The sequence below is a fragment of the Trichosurus vulpecula genome, chromosome 2 (genome assembly GCF_011100635.1).
Source record: "Trichosurus vulpecula isolate mTriVul1 chromosome 2, mTriVul1.pri, whole genome shotgun sequence".
In the NCBI taxonomy this organism is placed as follows: Eukaryota; Metazoa; Chordata; class Mammalia; order Diprotodontia; family Phalangeridae; genus Trichosurus; species Trichosurus vulpecula.
This window is the reverse complement of record NC_050574.1, coordinates 1879100-1895784: the sequence shown is the minus strand read 5'-3', so window position 1 is coordinate 1895784 and position 16685 is coordinate 1879100. Positions and strand designations below refer to the sequence as shown.

The 16685-nt window shown below is 50.3% G+C and overlaps 1 protein-coding gene across 1 annotated transcript; it reads right to left on the bottom strand.

Moving 5' to 3' along the window:
* Positions 1-256: 256 nt before the first annotated feature.
* LOC118837863 (zinc finger protein 2 homolog) lies at positions 257-16116 on the bottom strand. The gene is made up of 5 exons (XM_036744988.1): positions 15838-16116; positions 13140-13228; positions 8675-8801; positions 7607-7708; positions 257-5045 (listed from the first exon to the last, which is right to left on the bottom strand). The coding sequence occupies exons 2-5, from the start codon at positions 13170-13172 to the stop codon at positions 3175-3177; spliced, it is 2133 nt and encodes a 710-aa protein (XP_036600883.1). The 5' UTR covers positions 13173-13228; positions 15838-16116; the 3' UTR covers positions 257-3174.
* Positions 16117-16685: the final 569 nt, after the last annotated feature.

Genomic DNA, 16685 nt, shown 5'->3' with positions numbered 1-16685 from the left:
CAGCTCAATTTTTCACAAAAGGTGTTCCTTGTCCTTTAAAACAAATCCTACTCCTTGTAAACTTGGCCCCATGTCTTCTAGTTGCCTAAGAAGCACTTTCTTTTGATCATCTCCATCACTTTCTTCTTCTTGTGCAGTCATTCGGCCATGTCCAGCTCTTCATGACCCCATGGGCAATACTACCTATGGGGTTTTCTTGGCAAATACACTAGAGTGGTTTGCCATTCCCTTCTCCAGTTCACTTTCTTAAGCCTAGATAATGAAGAAAACAATACATCAAGCCCTGACCTAGGGCATTTGCTGATTTCCCAGAAGTGCTTAAAAGGAAAATTGAACAATCAGCTGAATCACTTCAAGCTGGCTGCCACACACCCCAGTACCTGGGTAATCCCCAAACTTAAGACAAACAAAAAACCCTTCACTTGACCCTACAATCTCATTTTTTCATCTGTATCTTTTCTCTCTTTCATGATCAAATTCCTATAAAAAGCCACCTTTCTAGATCATGTTTCCTGGCCTGTCCACTTCTCAGTGTTTTGAAATTCTGCTTCCAAATTCACTATTCTACTGAAACTGCCCTCTTCAACATAATCATCGATCTTGGGACAAATCCAATGGCCTTATCTCAGTCCTAATCCTCCACAGCATCAGCTCTCCCATTTGTCTCCTTCCATCATACCTAGCATATATTAATAAATGCCTGTTGCCTTGATTCCCATCCATTCATAGGACAACAAACCTAGTTCAAACTCTCATTAGCCCCCTGCATCTTCGATCCATCCGCCACACAGCTACCAAACATTCCTAAAGTCGAGCTCCCACGACAGCATCCCCCTTCTCAAACAGCTCCAACATTCCCCTACTGCCTCTCTAGGAAGAAATAAATGCAAACCCCTCTGTTCAGCTTTCACAGCCTTTCCCCATGTGGCACCAGCCTATCTGTCCTGACTGACTGAATCTATTAAAAGTAGGTTTTTAAGAGCTGAGGGGTCTATTAAGAGTTGCTATAACTAACTCCATTTCACTTTCTATTGGCTATTTTTGTTCTGTATGACCCCAGCAGGAATTTTGGGACCAGTTTACAACAGCTGATTTCTATTAGTGTCTCCTTTCCTGGCCCCCCCTTAATTGGTACAAAAGGCTTAACTGCTTCAAAGGAGGACTTCAATAGTTTCCTGTTGAAAGCACAAGGACATGAGCTCCCCTCCTTCATCTTGTCTCACCAGTAATGTACAAGCCCCTTTGGTTTAGTGCAACTAGCTATATGACCAAGGGCACCTTTCTTTTCTATTTCTGGTAACTCGTGATATACATTCTCACTAATAAGCATAGTTTCTTTTTCTTTTTGTACAGCCATCTGCTCTGTCCTAAGCAGTCACTTCTTCCCTCTCTGCCTCACTGTAAGGGACACTCATGCCCATCAGCTGCTGGTGGAGTGTGTCTCATAAACCATACTTTCCTATCTCTGTGGATGGTGCTGGCTTCCTGGCAGTGGCTAGTCAAGCACATCAAAAGAAACTTCATCCAGTACTCCCTGCTCCAGTCCCACAGTCCTTGTCCATGGTATTCACCTCCCACCTCCATACATTACACAGGCCACCCCCCAGTCCTGAAGTGCTCTTTTCTCACCCTGGTCCAATTAAATCTATTTCAGGCCCATCTCAAAAGCCCCTTCTTATAAGAGGCTTTTTCTGGTTCTCTCATTTGTTGGTGAATCCCCCCAAGATTTTGTATTATCTGTATGTATTCATTTACTTGTATACACTGTTCTCCCCCAGCCTCCATGGTAGAGCAATATAAAGTCTTTGAGAGGAGGGTCTGATGCATTTTTATCTTTGTATTCCCAAGTACCTAGAATAGTGCCTGGCACAGAGTGGGTACTTAATAAATGCTTTCAATATGAAAACTTACAATATGGAACTTTCCTCACCCCTTTGAAACTACTAACCACCTCCGTCTTTCTGGTTATCCTCTTATGATCTCCGTAAGTCTCTGAGATGCTGCTCTCCTGGTTTCTACTATCTGTTTTGTCCTCTATTTCCTTTGCTGTTTCATCATTCACATACTGCTCCATAACTCTGGGAGTTCTCCCCTCCCCGCAAAGGTCTGAATTAGTTGTTCTTTGAAACCATCTGCTCTCATGGGTTTAATTGTTTTAAGAAAGTTGCTTGGGGCATGAGTGGTTGGGTCTTGCTCAGACCATACCATCCATATAGGTCAAAGGCAGGACTTGGAACTATGTCTCCCTCTGTCCTTGGAGTGTAACCTGGGCAAAGAATAGTTTCCAGGCATTGCTTCCAGAAGATACAACGTAGGAGGTGATAGATCTACTAGAATCCATCTTGATTAGACAAAATCAAGATTGTTAGATTCTGTTCTGAGAACATTTTAGGGAGGAGAATGTCCAGAGGAACCCAACCAGGATGGTAAAGGGTCTCAAGTTCATGCCATATGAGTTGAAGGATCAGTTGAAGAAACTGAGGATGTTCAACCTGGAAAAAGAAAACAATGAGGGAAGGGGTTTAGGTGGGAGGGAAGACTTGAAGACGTGGTAGTTACCTTCAAATATCTGGTGAGCTTTCATGTGGAAGGTGGATTAAACACTAGTTCCAAAGGGGGAGAACCAGGAGCAATGGGCAGGAATTACAAATAAGTAATGAAGGCTTGGTATAAAGAAAATGTTTACAACCAGAGTCATGAAAAAGTGAACTGAACTTCTTTCAAAGGCAGTCTTTAAGCAAAGACTGCAAGTTAGATTGTAGAAAGGATTACGCTTCAGGTATGGGTTAGATGAGATGGCCTCCAAATCAGAAAAGTTGTGATTCTCCAGGCTGGTGACAAATTCTGCCATTTGGAATCTCTGGTATTTGACACGTGACAACTCTTTATGAAGATTTTCTCACATTATTTCCAAGCAGCATTTGTTAATAACAACAAAAGTGGTGGTAGATGAATTAAACCTCAAAGGCATTCTTAAAGTCATTACATCTGTAAGGGTTATTTTATTTCCAATATGAAGTGTCTGGATTTCACTGAAGTCCTCCTCTGATCAAAGCATGGAGATGACCACAGGCACTCACTAAACTGGAAAGAGTTGGGAGTATAAGCCCAGCAACAGTCATCCTAGGAACTACTTAGCTAAATTCAGAGAGTAATCCCCAAACTGGCTATGGGTTAATGAATCTGTGAGGCACAGCAACTCTGGCTGCAGGCTCTCACACATTCTTTAGATTCAAAAGATTTCTCTCCCATATGAATTCCTTCTGGCCTATTAAAGGGTCCCCTCGGAATGATGACTTGTCTTGAATCATGACATTCAAAGGGTTTTTCTCCAGGATTTATTCTCTGTTGGAGAATGTGTGAGTTGTGACTGAAGGCCTTCTCACCTTCACTAAATTCAAAGGGTTTTTCATCTGTACGAATTTGCTGATGTTTAGTGAGGTTTCCCCTCTGGCTGAAAGATTTCTCACATTCTTTACATTTAAAAGGTTTCTCTCCAGTATGAATTCTTTTATGTCCTTTAAGGTGTCCCCTCCGGCAGAATACTTTCCCACATTCAATACATATAAAGGGTTTTTCACCAGTATGAACTTTTTGATGTACAGTAAGGTGTACCCTCCGGCTAAATGCTTTCCCACACTCACTACAGATAAATGGTTTCTCACCAGTGTGAATTCTCTGATGATAAACTAGGGTTGTTCTATGGCTGAAGTTCTTCCCACATTCACTACATTCAAACGGTTTCTCTCCAACATGAATTCTCTGGTGTTCAGTAAGGCTCCCCCTCCAGCTGAAGTTTTTCCCACATTCATTGCATTCAAATGGTTTCTCTCCAGTGTGAATTCTTTGGTGTGCATTAAGGCTTTCCCGTCTGCTAAAGGATTTCCCACATACATTACACACAAAGGGTTGGTCTCCTGTGTGCATTCTTTGATGTAGAATAAGTCTGGAGTTGTTGCTAAAGGCTTTCCCACATTCATTACATTCAAAGGGTTTTTCACCAACATGAATTCTCTGATGTTCAGTAAGGCTTGCCCTCCTGCTGAAGCATTTACCACATACATTACATTCAAAGGGTTTCTCACCAGTATGAATTCTCTGATGATAAAAAAGGGATGTCTTGCGGCTAAAGAATTTCCCACATTCATTGCATTCAAAAGGCTTCTCCCCAGCATGAATTTTCTGATGGTCGGTAAGACTTCCCTTTCGAGTAAAACATTTCCCACATGTGGTACATTCAAAAGGTTTCTCTCCAGCATGAATTTTCTGATGTTCAGTAAGTCTTCCTCTACGACTAAAGGCTTTCCCACACTCATTACATTCAAAAGGTCTCTCCCCAGTATGAATACTTTTATGTTCGTTAAGGTGCCCCCTCTGGCTGAAGGCTTTACCACATTCAGTACAAACATAGGGCTTTTGTCCAGTATGAACGGTTCTATGTGCATTAAGGTGACCCCTTCGGCTGAAGGCTTTCCCACATTCATTACATTCATAGGGCTTCTGCCCAGTATGAATTCTCTCATGTACGGTAAGGTATCTTCTCTGGCTAAAGACTTTCCCACATTCATTACATTCATATGACTCACCTTCAGTATTTTCTACATTAATGTGAATGAAGTCTGAGTGGTAATTGAAGGGTTTTCTATATTTATTGTACTTACAAATCTTCTTCTCAAAGGATAGTCTAGTATGCCTAATTATGTCTGAAAACTGCTTGAAGCTCTTTCCAAGGGTATCGTACTTATGTGCTGCAGGGACTGTCTGTTGTGCATCAAGGACTGAACCCTGACTGAAACTTCTCCTAAATGTTTTCCTTCCATTGGTCTTCACCTGAGAAGAGCTTCTGGAAGCAACAGCTAATTGTCCCAGCCATTTCTCTTGGATGCCCCACTGCTTCTCTGATTTGACATCATATTCCCAAGCTTCCTCCATCTTAGAATCCCAGAGATCATTTCTTTCAAGTCCTTCCTCAGATGATGGCTCCATCCAAAGTCCCTGCATTGGAGCCAAATCCATTTCACACCTATTCCTCTGATGAAGGAAATCTGAAATAAACAAGAAAGTGCTGATTTGACTATTCTCTGTGCTAAAAGAAACCTTCCTAACAGTTATACATGAATGGGACAGTAATTGTGAAGACTTCACAGGGTATGTCTAATGGAGAGGTTTTGGGATTTGGCCTTGTAATTTTGGGAAGGGATGCCCTTCCCTCTCTCTCTCAGATGTTAGAAGATAATGAACTTCCTGTGAGCTATTTGTTCTCTGTTCTAGGAAGGGTCTCTCCTTCCCCCACCCCACTTCTTCTCCTAGACTTTCAGACGCCACCCTGGCAGTTGAATTCTGATAGGGAAAAACCTGAATGGACCGGATCAACCTTGGTCCTCTGTGTAGTTTTCGCGCCTAGACTGTAAACCCACCTCCCAGCCAATGGTGAGAAGGGATAGAGGTGGGTGGGAATCTTTTCATTAAGACTATAAATTAAGGCAGGTTGCCTTTTACCTCACCTCCTCCATTATGGAGGTGTGCCCAAATCTTGCAAGATTTGTAGAATAAATTTACTTTGTTTCTCTTAAAGATGTCTCTCCTATTATTTAAAAATTCTGTCCCATACATACATTCTGTCTCCTGCATTGAGAAGAATGACAATCAAAAAGCTACAGACATTTAAAAGAGACTTCTAAGACTGCATGAGGAGTTCCTAATACTGCACCCCCCTCCCCAAGACTAAACAAATCACATTTTAGGTGGTGACTGTAAAAGATGCCTTCAGAGAATCCTTACTGGTGATTGTTGGGAAAATGCCAAAAATTCAAAAAGGAGAAAGAGTTGGGGGTGGGGGCAGCCTGGTATAATCAAAGGAGCACTGGACTTGGCTCACAGGGCGTGGGTCAAAATCAGTTTTGGCCTTCTCCCCCCTCTAGTATGTTGGGCAAGTTATTTAACCTCCCTCTGTGCCTCAGCTCCATCACCTATAAAACACGAGAGTTGGATCAGCAGGCTGGTTCCGTGTCTTCCAGCACTAGACTGTGTGTGTGAGATGCAGGGAGTGATTTGTAAACAGATGGGCTGGCAGTACTTAAAGAAAAACAGATTACTAAGAGCCATGAAAAAGCAATGTCGATTCTGTGATCAAGCTTCTGGGCTGGCTGACGAGGCATGCTGTAGACTTAGAGACAAGCGCTCATCAGCAAGAACAGGAGATCACAGGATCACACAGACCTCTGCAGCCAACACTTCCAAGCCCCCATTTTAGAGACGAGGACACTGAGGCTGAGAGTCTAAGTGCTTTCCTAAGTCACCTACCCAATGGTGATAAGAACAGCAAGAATAGCTCCTCCTTCTCTAGCACATCGACAATGTTTCATCTGATCCTCTCCACAACCCGAGAGATGCTTCTATTCATCCCATTTTACAGATAAAGAAGCCTCAGTCAGTGTCTGAGGTAAGACCGGAACCCGGGTCCTTCCTGACTCCATGACCAGTCCCCTATCCACCACACCACACTGCTCTCAGGACATTTTTCTGGATAAGGTGGTGAATCACAGATATGAGGCTGAATCATCACTCCATCAAGAGTCACTGACGTCACTCTGAAAAGGAGTCTTCTAGGAAAGGAGAGGGTTGGGCTTGGAGTCTGCAGGATGGATCTGAATCTGGTTCAGTTCCGTGACTCTGACACTTCCCAAACACACCAAGTCTGTTTCCTCACAGTAAAATGGGGACAGTAACTAATGCACTCTCAGGGTTTTTAGATGAAGTCCCTTTGCTAGTGTGACTGACTGTTGTCATTTTTATTGGTACCACCATGACCTTGGCCACGTGTGTTCAACATGAGCATCGACAACAGGAAGTTGTTTTTAATAGTGGCTAAAAACCTTTGAGGTTTTCACGTCGGAAATACAGGTATAGACAGTAAGAGGCAGTGATTGTGTTAGACCTGGAGTCAGGAAGACCTGAGTTTGAATCCAGCCTCAGACACTTCCTAGAGAACTGTGTGAGCCTGGACATGCCCTTAACCTCTCTCTGCCTCCGTGACCCATCTATAAAGTGGGGATAACACTAACTGGCCTCACAGAGTTGTTATAAGCATTAAATAATCTGTGCAAAGCACTTTGCAAACCTTAAGGGACAAAGGCAGAGTTCAGAGAGACATTCCCCTCCCAATCCAGGGACACCCACAGTTACAGAGCCCAGCATGGACAGAGAAGGAGCAGCTGGTCAGGGAGGAGGCCACAAACCGGGTCAAGTCAATGTGTCAATAAGCAATTATTAAGTACTTACTGGTTGCCTGGCACTATGCTGAGCACTAGGCCTAGAAAGCAAGGCAAAAAACAGTCTCTGCCCTCAAGAAGTACCCAGGCTGCATGGAGGAGCCAAAAGGTAGGTCTCTCCAGCTTTCCAAGGATAAAAACAATCATAACCATGGTGTACTTGGCATCCATCCCATCGGGACCACTTCAAAGGCACTCCAGACATTATTATGCCTAGTAGACAGAGAAACTGAGGCAGCCTCAGAGAGGCTGTCACTTGCCTGTGGTCACACAGCTAGCGAGTATCCGCTTGTGTCTGACCTCTCAAAGGCGCTGTCTGGCTCTCACACACTTACCCGCCCCAGGGCCTCCTAGGAATTTCTGCTCTGGCATCCAGGGCACTTCTCCTCTCTCCAACTGGGAGATCACATCTGGTTTGGAAACCGGAAAGCCTGCACCTGGGAGAGAGAACAGAGCTGGACACAGGGGGCTGGCTTCCCATGGCAGCCACAGCTAGGACCACCAGCCGGCGCCTACAGCGCTCTAAGGAAGAGTGACTTTGCCTGGACAGGAGCTCCTCACTTGATCAGGAAGCCCCTCCGGATGGTCCAAAGAGCCCTAAAGGTCTCCCAGTCTGGCAGGCCAGGCATGCACAGGGGCAGGGGCAAAAGGGGGTGCTGAATTCTAATCATTCAAGGACTTCTCACTCAGGAAGAAGGCCAAAGGGATGGAGGAAGATGTCCACATGCCAAGCGCCCATCACTCCAGTGAATTCTCCAGAGCACATGAGAAGTGAAGACACTCCAAGGGATGAGGCACAACCTTGGTGCTGTCCCCCCACCCAGTGAGCTACCCAGTCCTTTCCCCTCAATGGGCTCTCTCCTCCTCATTGGCTCCCATGCCTTGGGTCTCCCCGTTCACAAGACTGCTGATGTAGAACTAAAAGGAACACTGGAGACTAAGCCAACTCCCTCACTTTACAGGTAGGTAAACAGAGGCACAGAATTGTTAGGTGGTTTAGCAGGGTCACTCCTACCCCTCCCTGAAGAACCCAAAGGGCAAGTTCCACAGTGTTACTGCTCCCCACCTCAAACTCCTGGGAGCCAAGACAAAATGGCCTACCTGGCATCTGAAGCCATTCCTAGGCTGGGTCCTCCCACAGGGCAGGCTCTCTTCTCACCTTGGCCTCTCCCAGGGTCCCCCCATCCTGAGGTGGTCCTGCCTCCCCCCTTGGCTTCCCTTCCATCGCTCTGCATGAATCTGGTTTGTATCTGGTGACTTACACATTGTCTCCCCTACAAAACTGGAAGACTCTTGAGGGCAGGGGCTGGTTTTGCCTTTATATGCTCAGCACTTAGTAGGGCCTGGCACATAGTAGGTAATTAATTGATGGCTATTAATAACTGATTGTCAGCCATCCTTACCCAGGAAAATGAGGTGCTCATAATTCTCCAGCATCACATCCTGGTAGAGGGCCCTCTGAGCAGCATCCAGCTGGGTCCACTCCTCCTGGGTGAAGGCCACAGCCACATCTTCAAATGTCACTGATTCCTGAAACATGGACCCACTCTCTGTCACCGAGGGACAGGCCCTTCCCTGGGTCACAGGGGACACCGAAAGGGGCAGAATCTTCAGGGAGCTGAGTCTCCCCACCCTTGGTGGAAGGGCCCCTTGCTGTGGCCAGCACAGCCTGGCCTGGCCTGGATAAGCATCTCCCAAGGCATCCCTTGGCACATGCACATGCAGCTTATCATAGAGAAGCCACACGCTGACCCTTGTTCTGACCCAAGGTCTGGCTTGGCCACCCTGATGGGGTGGAGGGTGGAGGGAGGGTGTAGCTAGGCAAGGCCCATAAAGGTCACGGAGTGGGGAGGGGGAAGGAGCCGCTGAAGCCAAGACCATGACAAGCTCCTGGCTGGGCTCCTTTAACACCGCCCCCCCAACACACACCTCCCCACCAAACCCCTCCCTCCTTCCTGCTTCTCCCTCAGCCTTTCCCAAGACAGCTTAGACACATTACAGAAGGAGGGGAATGGACAGGGCACACCCCCACACACTTGTGTACATATACACACGTATCCGTACACTGTCTCATCACTCCTCACCCTGGCCACTTCCTAGTGACCCAGCCCCACACAGGGGATCTCGTGGCTGACCAGAGCCCTGCAGGCTGGGATGGACTGGAGCACATTCCCCAGCCAGGGGCATTTGCCCAGCTCTGGCTTCGGAGGCTTCAGCAACACCAGCAGGAAGAAACCACAGACCTCCATTAGAGAAAATTATAAAGACTTCCCGAGGCACATGACAGCAGTCAGCCTCAAGCAGTGATAACCACATTTTGGGAGGGCAGCTCCCAAGCCACCTGAGGAGCCACCGAGACAGAAGGTGCCCAGCACTTGGCGGGCAGTCCAAGTGCCTTGCTGAGAGGGCACCATGAAAAGCAGAGACAAGGAAAGAGGGCAGATATCCAGGAGGGAAGGAGGTCGGGGAAGGCTTCCAGGAGGAGGAGGCACCAGGGGTTGTGAGGGGCAGAAAAGGGGAAGGTAGAGGGAGGGCATCCCAGGACTGGCATACAGCCAGCATGCAGGGGAGCCCTGGGAAGGGAGCCCAGAAAAGGAAAGACTAGTCAGATTTGTGCCTGTGGGGGCTGACGGCTGAGGGGAGGGAAGGGAGCCAGGAGACAGATGGAGGGGGCTGGGAAAACCACCCAGAGGAGGGTAGACAGGATGAAACAAGGGAGATCAGAAAGAACGGAACTCATAACCAAGTGTGTGAAAAACCCCCAAACAGAAATGACTTAGGAAAAAGCTCTCTCTGCTGAGACCTGCCGGAGAGACTGGAGAGCTGGCTAGCAGAAACAAGGCTTAGACCAGCCTTTTACACTACACCCCACAAGTCATGCTAAGTGGAGACCCGACCTTAAGATTAAGGTCACACCATTAAAAAAAGCAGAAGAGAAGTGAATCCCACCCCCACTACTCTGGAAGGACAGCTGTCATCTCTCCTCTCCTGTTCTCTCTCTCTCTTCCTCTTTCTCTCTCTTCCCTCCTCTCTCGTCTCTCTCCTCCTCTCATCTCTCTTCTTCTCTTGTCTCTCTTCCTCTCTCCCTTTTTCTCTCTCCTCTCCTCCCTTTCTCTCTCCCCCTCTTTTCTCTCTCTCTTCCTCTCTTTTCTCACTCTCCCCCTCTCTTCTTTCTCTCTCTCCCTCTCTTTTCTCTCTCTGTACTCTTTCCTCCCTCCCTTCTCTGTCCCTCCCTCCCCCCTCCCTCTCTTTCCTAGGACCCTACTTATTTTTTCTTTAGCCCCACTTCAGATAAAAAAATTTTTTTTTGAATGTTAAAGGCAGGAAAACAATACACACAATAATTAGGAAGCATAGTTCCTCAGTGCTTTTAATCTCCAACTTAAAGCTGTGATAGCAAAGAATTGGAAATAAAATAGATGTTCCTCAATTGGGGAATGACTAACAAATTGTGGTATGTGAAAAAGATGGAATATTACTGTGATAAATAATATGATGAATCTGGAGAAGTATTAAAAGAGCTACATGAACTGATGTGGAGTAAAGAGAGCAGAGCCAAGAAAATACAGACGATTACTACAAAAATGTAAATGGCAAGAACAGCCACCAAACATTCAAAAATGGACTTTGCAAAATGCTACCAAACAAGCCTTGTTCCCATGCCAGGAGTCAGGGATCAGTCAGAAAACAGAGGAAGGTGAAAGTCACAGAGCCAAAGCAGGAGTCCCTGGACCAGTCCCAGTGAGAAGATGGAGCCTCAGGGAGCCCCCTGGCCACCACCAGGCCCAGGAGGCCAAGGGTGAGTGTCCGCATGGGGCTCCTGGAACCATGACTGTGGACAGGACATCAGCACCCATTGGATCTGGCATTTTAAAGGGAAGCAGGGTCCCAATGGAGAGAAACTACCACAGGAGAGGCCCAAAACAAGGATGCTCAATCGTCCTGAGAAATCCTGGCCAGAATCAGGTTCCAGAGCTGGAAGGGATTTCAGGAGCCACCTAGTCCATCTCCTAGCCAAAGGTGAATTCCCAAGTGCCCCAAAGGGCTCAGCACTGGCAGCCCATCCCATTCTGGGTCAGCTCTCAGTGAAAGGAGGATCTTTCCTGACAAAGAGCCTAAAGCTGCCTCTTTGCCCCACCCCCCATCATCTGGTCCCTTTCTGCCCTTTGGGCCTGCAATGGGAGTGACACCCTACGGCCCCACCCCACACAAGGGAAGCTCAGTTAGTTAATAGAAGTGCGGGTACTTTCCTGGTGGCTTAGGTCCAAAAGCCAGAGCTAAGGACTGAGTCACCTGGCTCCTTCCTCAGGCTCTGAGCAGCAGACCAGCATGGCTAACTGGCCGCCAGCCTGGGGAAGCCGTATCCTCACTGAATTTTTATTCTCTCCCTGCTCCCACTAAGTAACCTTCTCCCTTAACCACAGCTAGTACTGCCGGACAGTCTCAGAGGGCCTCATGTCATTCCAGCCTGATGCACAAGGGAAGCCTCCCTCAGCCCTGGCCTACGACAGGGGCCAAACATGACAGTTCTAATCTCCTTGAGGGTCTCCCCGAGTCTTCTCCAGGCTCCTAATATGGGAACATTAGGCCCTACGTTGTCTGGGCTGTCCCCTCTTGGCAGTCTCCAGCTCACTGACCTAAACTGAATCCTGTCCTCCAGAGGACATCTGACCAGGACATCCTCCAGCATGTGGCAAATAAAAACACTGAGAGCCAGAGCTTCTGGGTAATTAATAATCAATTTATTAATTCGGCTAGCCAGCAACCAATAAATTGATGGTCAGTGGTTTCTCTTGGGAAAGGAAGAACGTAAAATGCCATGTCTCATCTGAAAGGAACTCCCCTGACAAGTGACATTCAACCCTGATTGGTGGACATTTAACGAGGAGTCAATCTAAAAGTCTTCAGCTCCTCCAGCTGAGAATGTGGCCTGATCATGAGACTCAGCAGCCTCAAGGCATCTGGGCAGGGGAAGCCACATCCATCCAGACCTCTCTGGCTACTTTTCTCCTTCATGGACTCCTTTAAAGGAAGGGACCAAGGACAGGGGGTTGCCCAGACTGGATTATTTTTAGACTCTAAATAGAATTAGGTCTCCCAGGTTGGTGGGGTCCTGCCCACCTAGTTAACAAGCATGTGCCTTGGAGGCTAGAAGCAAATCTTCAGGGGTAGACTTGACCTTTTCAGGAGTTGGGTTTTAACAGAAACAAAAGGAAAAGGGTGGATCTCAAATTCAATCAGTTATTAACATGACAGCACTGTATCAACAGGACCAGTGTCTCCTTATTTCCAGAGGCTCAGGCCCTCATCACAATGACCCAGATCACACTCCTAAAGAAAGGCAGCAAAGGCTCCACACTGGCCAAAGAGCCTTGGCCTCAGCCTCAGTGGTACTTTCTGCCCATTTTTGCCACGATGCCCCCTTCCCCTCTCCTGCTGCCCACTCCACATTTTGCCCATCGGAACCTGCCTCTCACAGGCAGTTTTTCATCCCGGCTGCTTCACAGGAATCACCTGCGTTCCTCCTCTGGCCACCACCTGAGTGTTGCCCCAGGCATCCTTCCCTCTGTGGGCATCTCCTTTCCCCAACAAGACTGTGAAAGGACAGGTCTGGGTCTGAGGCTCCTTTCCCTCATGCCTGTCCTCTGGTAGTGAGGACAGGAAAAGAGTGCTGGGAAGTGGAGTGCCCTGGGGCCCAGCCCCCACAAGGCTCACACCTTCCCTGGGGAGCCTGGGTAAGACAGGTGCGCTAGGGGTCTGAGGATGGGGCTGATGAGCTCTGGGGCCTCCGTGGGGCTAGAGTGAGCAGAAAAGACAGAGGAGACTCTGAGAAAGGAGACAGTTAAGACAGAAGGTAAACAAACTCACCAGGGAGTGGGCCATGGAGAAGCCAGAAGGCATTCCGTCCTCCTCCTGGGTCCTCTCCTGGCACAGGGCAGAGGCTGGTGAAGACCAAGCTGGAGGGAGAAAAAGGAGTCAGGAAGGAGGCCCAAGAGCCTCCAGCCTCATGCTCTGAGACTTCTTCCAGGCCCCCGGCCACCTCCCCCAGCACCCTCCTGCCTTTCCCAGCTCTGCCCTCCCTGGCCACCAACCCCTCTGTGGCTCGCAGGCCCCCCCAGCTCCTGCCTCATCGCTGATGATTCTTGGACAGACCCCCAGCTGCTCCCTCCCAACATGAGAGCCACGAGAAAGGGGCCCATGTGTGGCCCCCACCACCATGCCCAAAGGCCTTCTCAGTGCCTGCAGTCTGGGGCCCAGTCCGGCTCTCACCCACCATGCTGTTGGTGACTCACCCACTAAAACTTCCCCATCCGACATCCTGAAATGCTCCCCCCAAACCTGCTCCCTCCTATCTCCCACTCCCACTCAGGGAGGCCCAGCACAGACTGGGCCGAGAAGTTGTCGATCAATCAGGCCGACCTTTCATGACCCGTTTGGGGTTTTCTTAGCAAGGACACTGGTGTGCTTTGCCATTTCCTTCTCCAGTGGATTAAGGCAAACAGAGGTTAAGTGACTTGCCCTGGGTCCCACACTAGTAAGTGCCTGAGGCCACATTTGGACTGACTCCAGGCCCAGGGATCTATCCACTGAGACACCTAGCCACCAAGTTCAAATTCTGCCCCTGTGATAGTGGACAAGTCACAACCACCATCTGCCTCAAGCCTCCTCAGCTCCCTCCCAGGGAGATCCTATTTGTAAAGTGCCCAGCCCAGTGCTGGGTACACAGCAGGTACTTAATCAATGTTTATTCCCTGATGTGCATCCCTCCTTTCTTCTGCCGATCAACTCTGGGGATGTAAGCTCCAGGAGGGGAAGGGAGCTCCATGAAGACAGGCTCACTCCACTTACAACTGGAGTGAGATCATCCTGCCTCGGCTGGGGGGGAGGGAGTTCTCACACCTCTCCTCCAACGTGAGGGTCACACACGCCATGGGGGCCTTGTGATCCCGGCTTCAGCCTAAGACCAGCCCCAGGGGCCCAGCTCCCGAACAGCCAGAAGCTCTCTGGAGAGGACAGCCCTCGGAACGGATGGAGAACAGACACGAACAACAGCAACAAGAACCATGATGAGAAACCTCAGGGCTGGCGGGCTTCACAGCCAGGGGCAGGAGGGGAGGCTGCCAGCTCAGGAGGAGCTCCTGGGACCAGCAGGGGCTGAGAGAGCACTGCACCCAGGGACTGGGGAGCTTTGGCTTCCTCCTGGGCATCTCCGGGGCCCACCACGAGGCCTTGTGCCTTGGACACCCCTCGAGGCTGGCGAAGAGAAGGGGCTGGAGCCTGGCCTGCACAGGACTAGCGGGGGCACTGGGTCCAAGCCTTCACAAGGAGAGGAGAATCGGCCCAGTCAGAGCAGAGACCAGATGCCCCCCTCGAGGTTGGCGAAGAGAAGGGGCTGGAACCCGGCCTCCATGGGACCAGCAGGGGCACTGGGTCCAAGACTTCACAAGGAGAGGAGAATCGGCCCAGTCAGAGCAGAGACCAGATGCCCCTAGACAAAGAACTTCCCAGAGTCAGCTCCACTAGGAGCACCCGGGCCAGGTTACAAAGAGGTCAGGCTAGGCTGGGTGGAAGCTGGTGGACAGGCTGGAGAAAAGAAAATCCAATCAGATGCAACAAGCATTTATTAAGCTCTTACAGTATGCCAGCCATTGTGCTATGCCTAAGGAAATTTAGGTCCCTGCTCTTAGTCTATTGGGCAAATCTACAGACAAGCAAACACCAAATAATCCGGGGAAATGTGAAATGCAAAGCGCACTGGGCAGCCAAAAGAGTCTGGAAGGCCAGGTGGGGGAAAGGGGCCCTTATTTCAGAGGCAGGGAACTGAGGCCCAGAAAGGTGACGATTTGAAGCAGCTCCCCAGGGTCGGAACCGTCAATCCACAAGCATTTATTAGGCACCTCCTCAGCACCCGGCGCTGCCCCCTTCGAGCTCCCCAGCTGGCACAGCTCTGCGGCAGGATGGGGGTCCCAAAGGGGGCTCCGAGCCTCCAGATCCAGGGGCGGGGGGGGGCACAGGCCGTGTCCCCCGAAGAGGCCTCCCCACCCCCCAATGAAGGTTTCCACGCTGAATTTAGCATCAGTCAGTGGAGGTATCTAGGGAAAGGTGAGGTGGGCGGGGGCCGACCCTGCCCAGGTGGGAGGGGCAGAAAGGCGGGCGGGCGGGGCCGACCCTGCCCAGGTGGGCGGGGTAGAAAGGTGAAGTGGGCGGGGGCCGACCCTGCCCAGGTGGGAGGGGCAGAGAGTTGAGGTGGGTGGGGCCGACCCTGCCCAGGCGGGAGGGGCAGAAAGGCGGGCGGGCGGGGCCGACCCTGCCCAGGTGGGCGGGGTAGAAAGGTGAAGTGGGCGGGGCCGAGAGGCGGGTGGGCGGGGTCGACCCTGCCCAGGTGGGAGGGGCACAACTGACCACCTATAACTCCCCAAGAGCAGGGAGCCCCAGTAGCCCAGGGACCCCTCAGATGACGGTCCCCAGGCTAGAAATGAGCTAATGAAGGTAACGGGGCATCACATTAGCATTGGAGCAGCGCATAAAAGGAAAGCCCAGAGTTCGAATCCCGCCTCCAGTTTACCTTTGCTGTGGCCCCAAGCAAGTCCCGTAACCTTTTCTGGCTTCGGCTTTCCCGTCTGTGAAATGGGGTCCCGGCAGCCCCTTGGGTTGGTAGGGGGCTCCCAAACCTTAAAGCGCCTCAAGAATAAAAGTCATTCACTGGCCTGGAGGCGAACAGGGAGGACATCCCAGGAGGCATGGGGGGCAGCCCAGGCAAAGACTCGGAGGCGGGAGATGCCAGGGGAACCAGCAGCTGGCAGAAGAAAGGGGCCCGAGAGAACTCCCGACTGCCCGAGGTGTCAAACCCTCCCCGAAACCACGCCCCCCCATAACTACCCTTCCCAGGATGCACCGCGACCGACTCTCCAAGAGAACATCTCTCATCCCGAACAAAGCAAAGCCCGAAAACCGCGCAGCGGGGAAGTGCGCCTGCGCAGTGCGGACTAAGACCTACTTACTCCAACATGCACCGGGCCACGCCCTCACTCCCCAGGCGACCATCTTCCCCACCAGAACAAAGCCCTAAAGGTGAACCACGGGAGGAAGAGCGCATGCGCAATACCCGACCATGAACTACCCTTCCCAGGATGCATAGGGCCCACCGCCCTCTCAGAAGAAAAGCGGGGCGGGACTGCGGCTGGTGAGTGCGTGTGTTCCCTGCCACCGGAGGCGTCATCCGGGGCCTCAGGAAGGCTGAAGACCCCCGACCTCCCCCTGCCTGTCTCTCACTCACCTGACGTACCGCCTGCCAGCGCCCGGAGGACTGAAGTGGGGTGGGGGGGGTGGGGGGGGGTCTGGCCTGGGAGGGTTCTGCGCTTGCGCGAGCTGCGCCCTCCGCCCAAAACTACCCTTCCCAGAGGAAAGCGGGGC

What these genes read in the sequence shown, in the direction of transcription:
- LOC118837863 (XM_036744988.1), bottom strand. Translation starts at nt 13,172, where the DNA reads ATGCCTTCTGGCTTCTCCATGGCCCACTCCCTG. An exon ending in TGAGCACCTCATTTTCCTGG is followed by an intron (nt 7,709 to 8,674) that starts GTAAGGATGGCT and finishes TCTCTCTCCCAG; the next exon opens with GTGCAGGCTTTCCGGTTTCC. An exon ending in CCTAGGAGGCCCTGGGGCGG is followed by an intron (nt 5,046 to 7,606) that starts GTAAGTGTGTGA and finishes TGTTTATTTCAG; the next exon opens with ATTTCCTTCATCAGAGGAAT.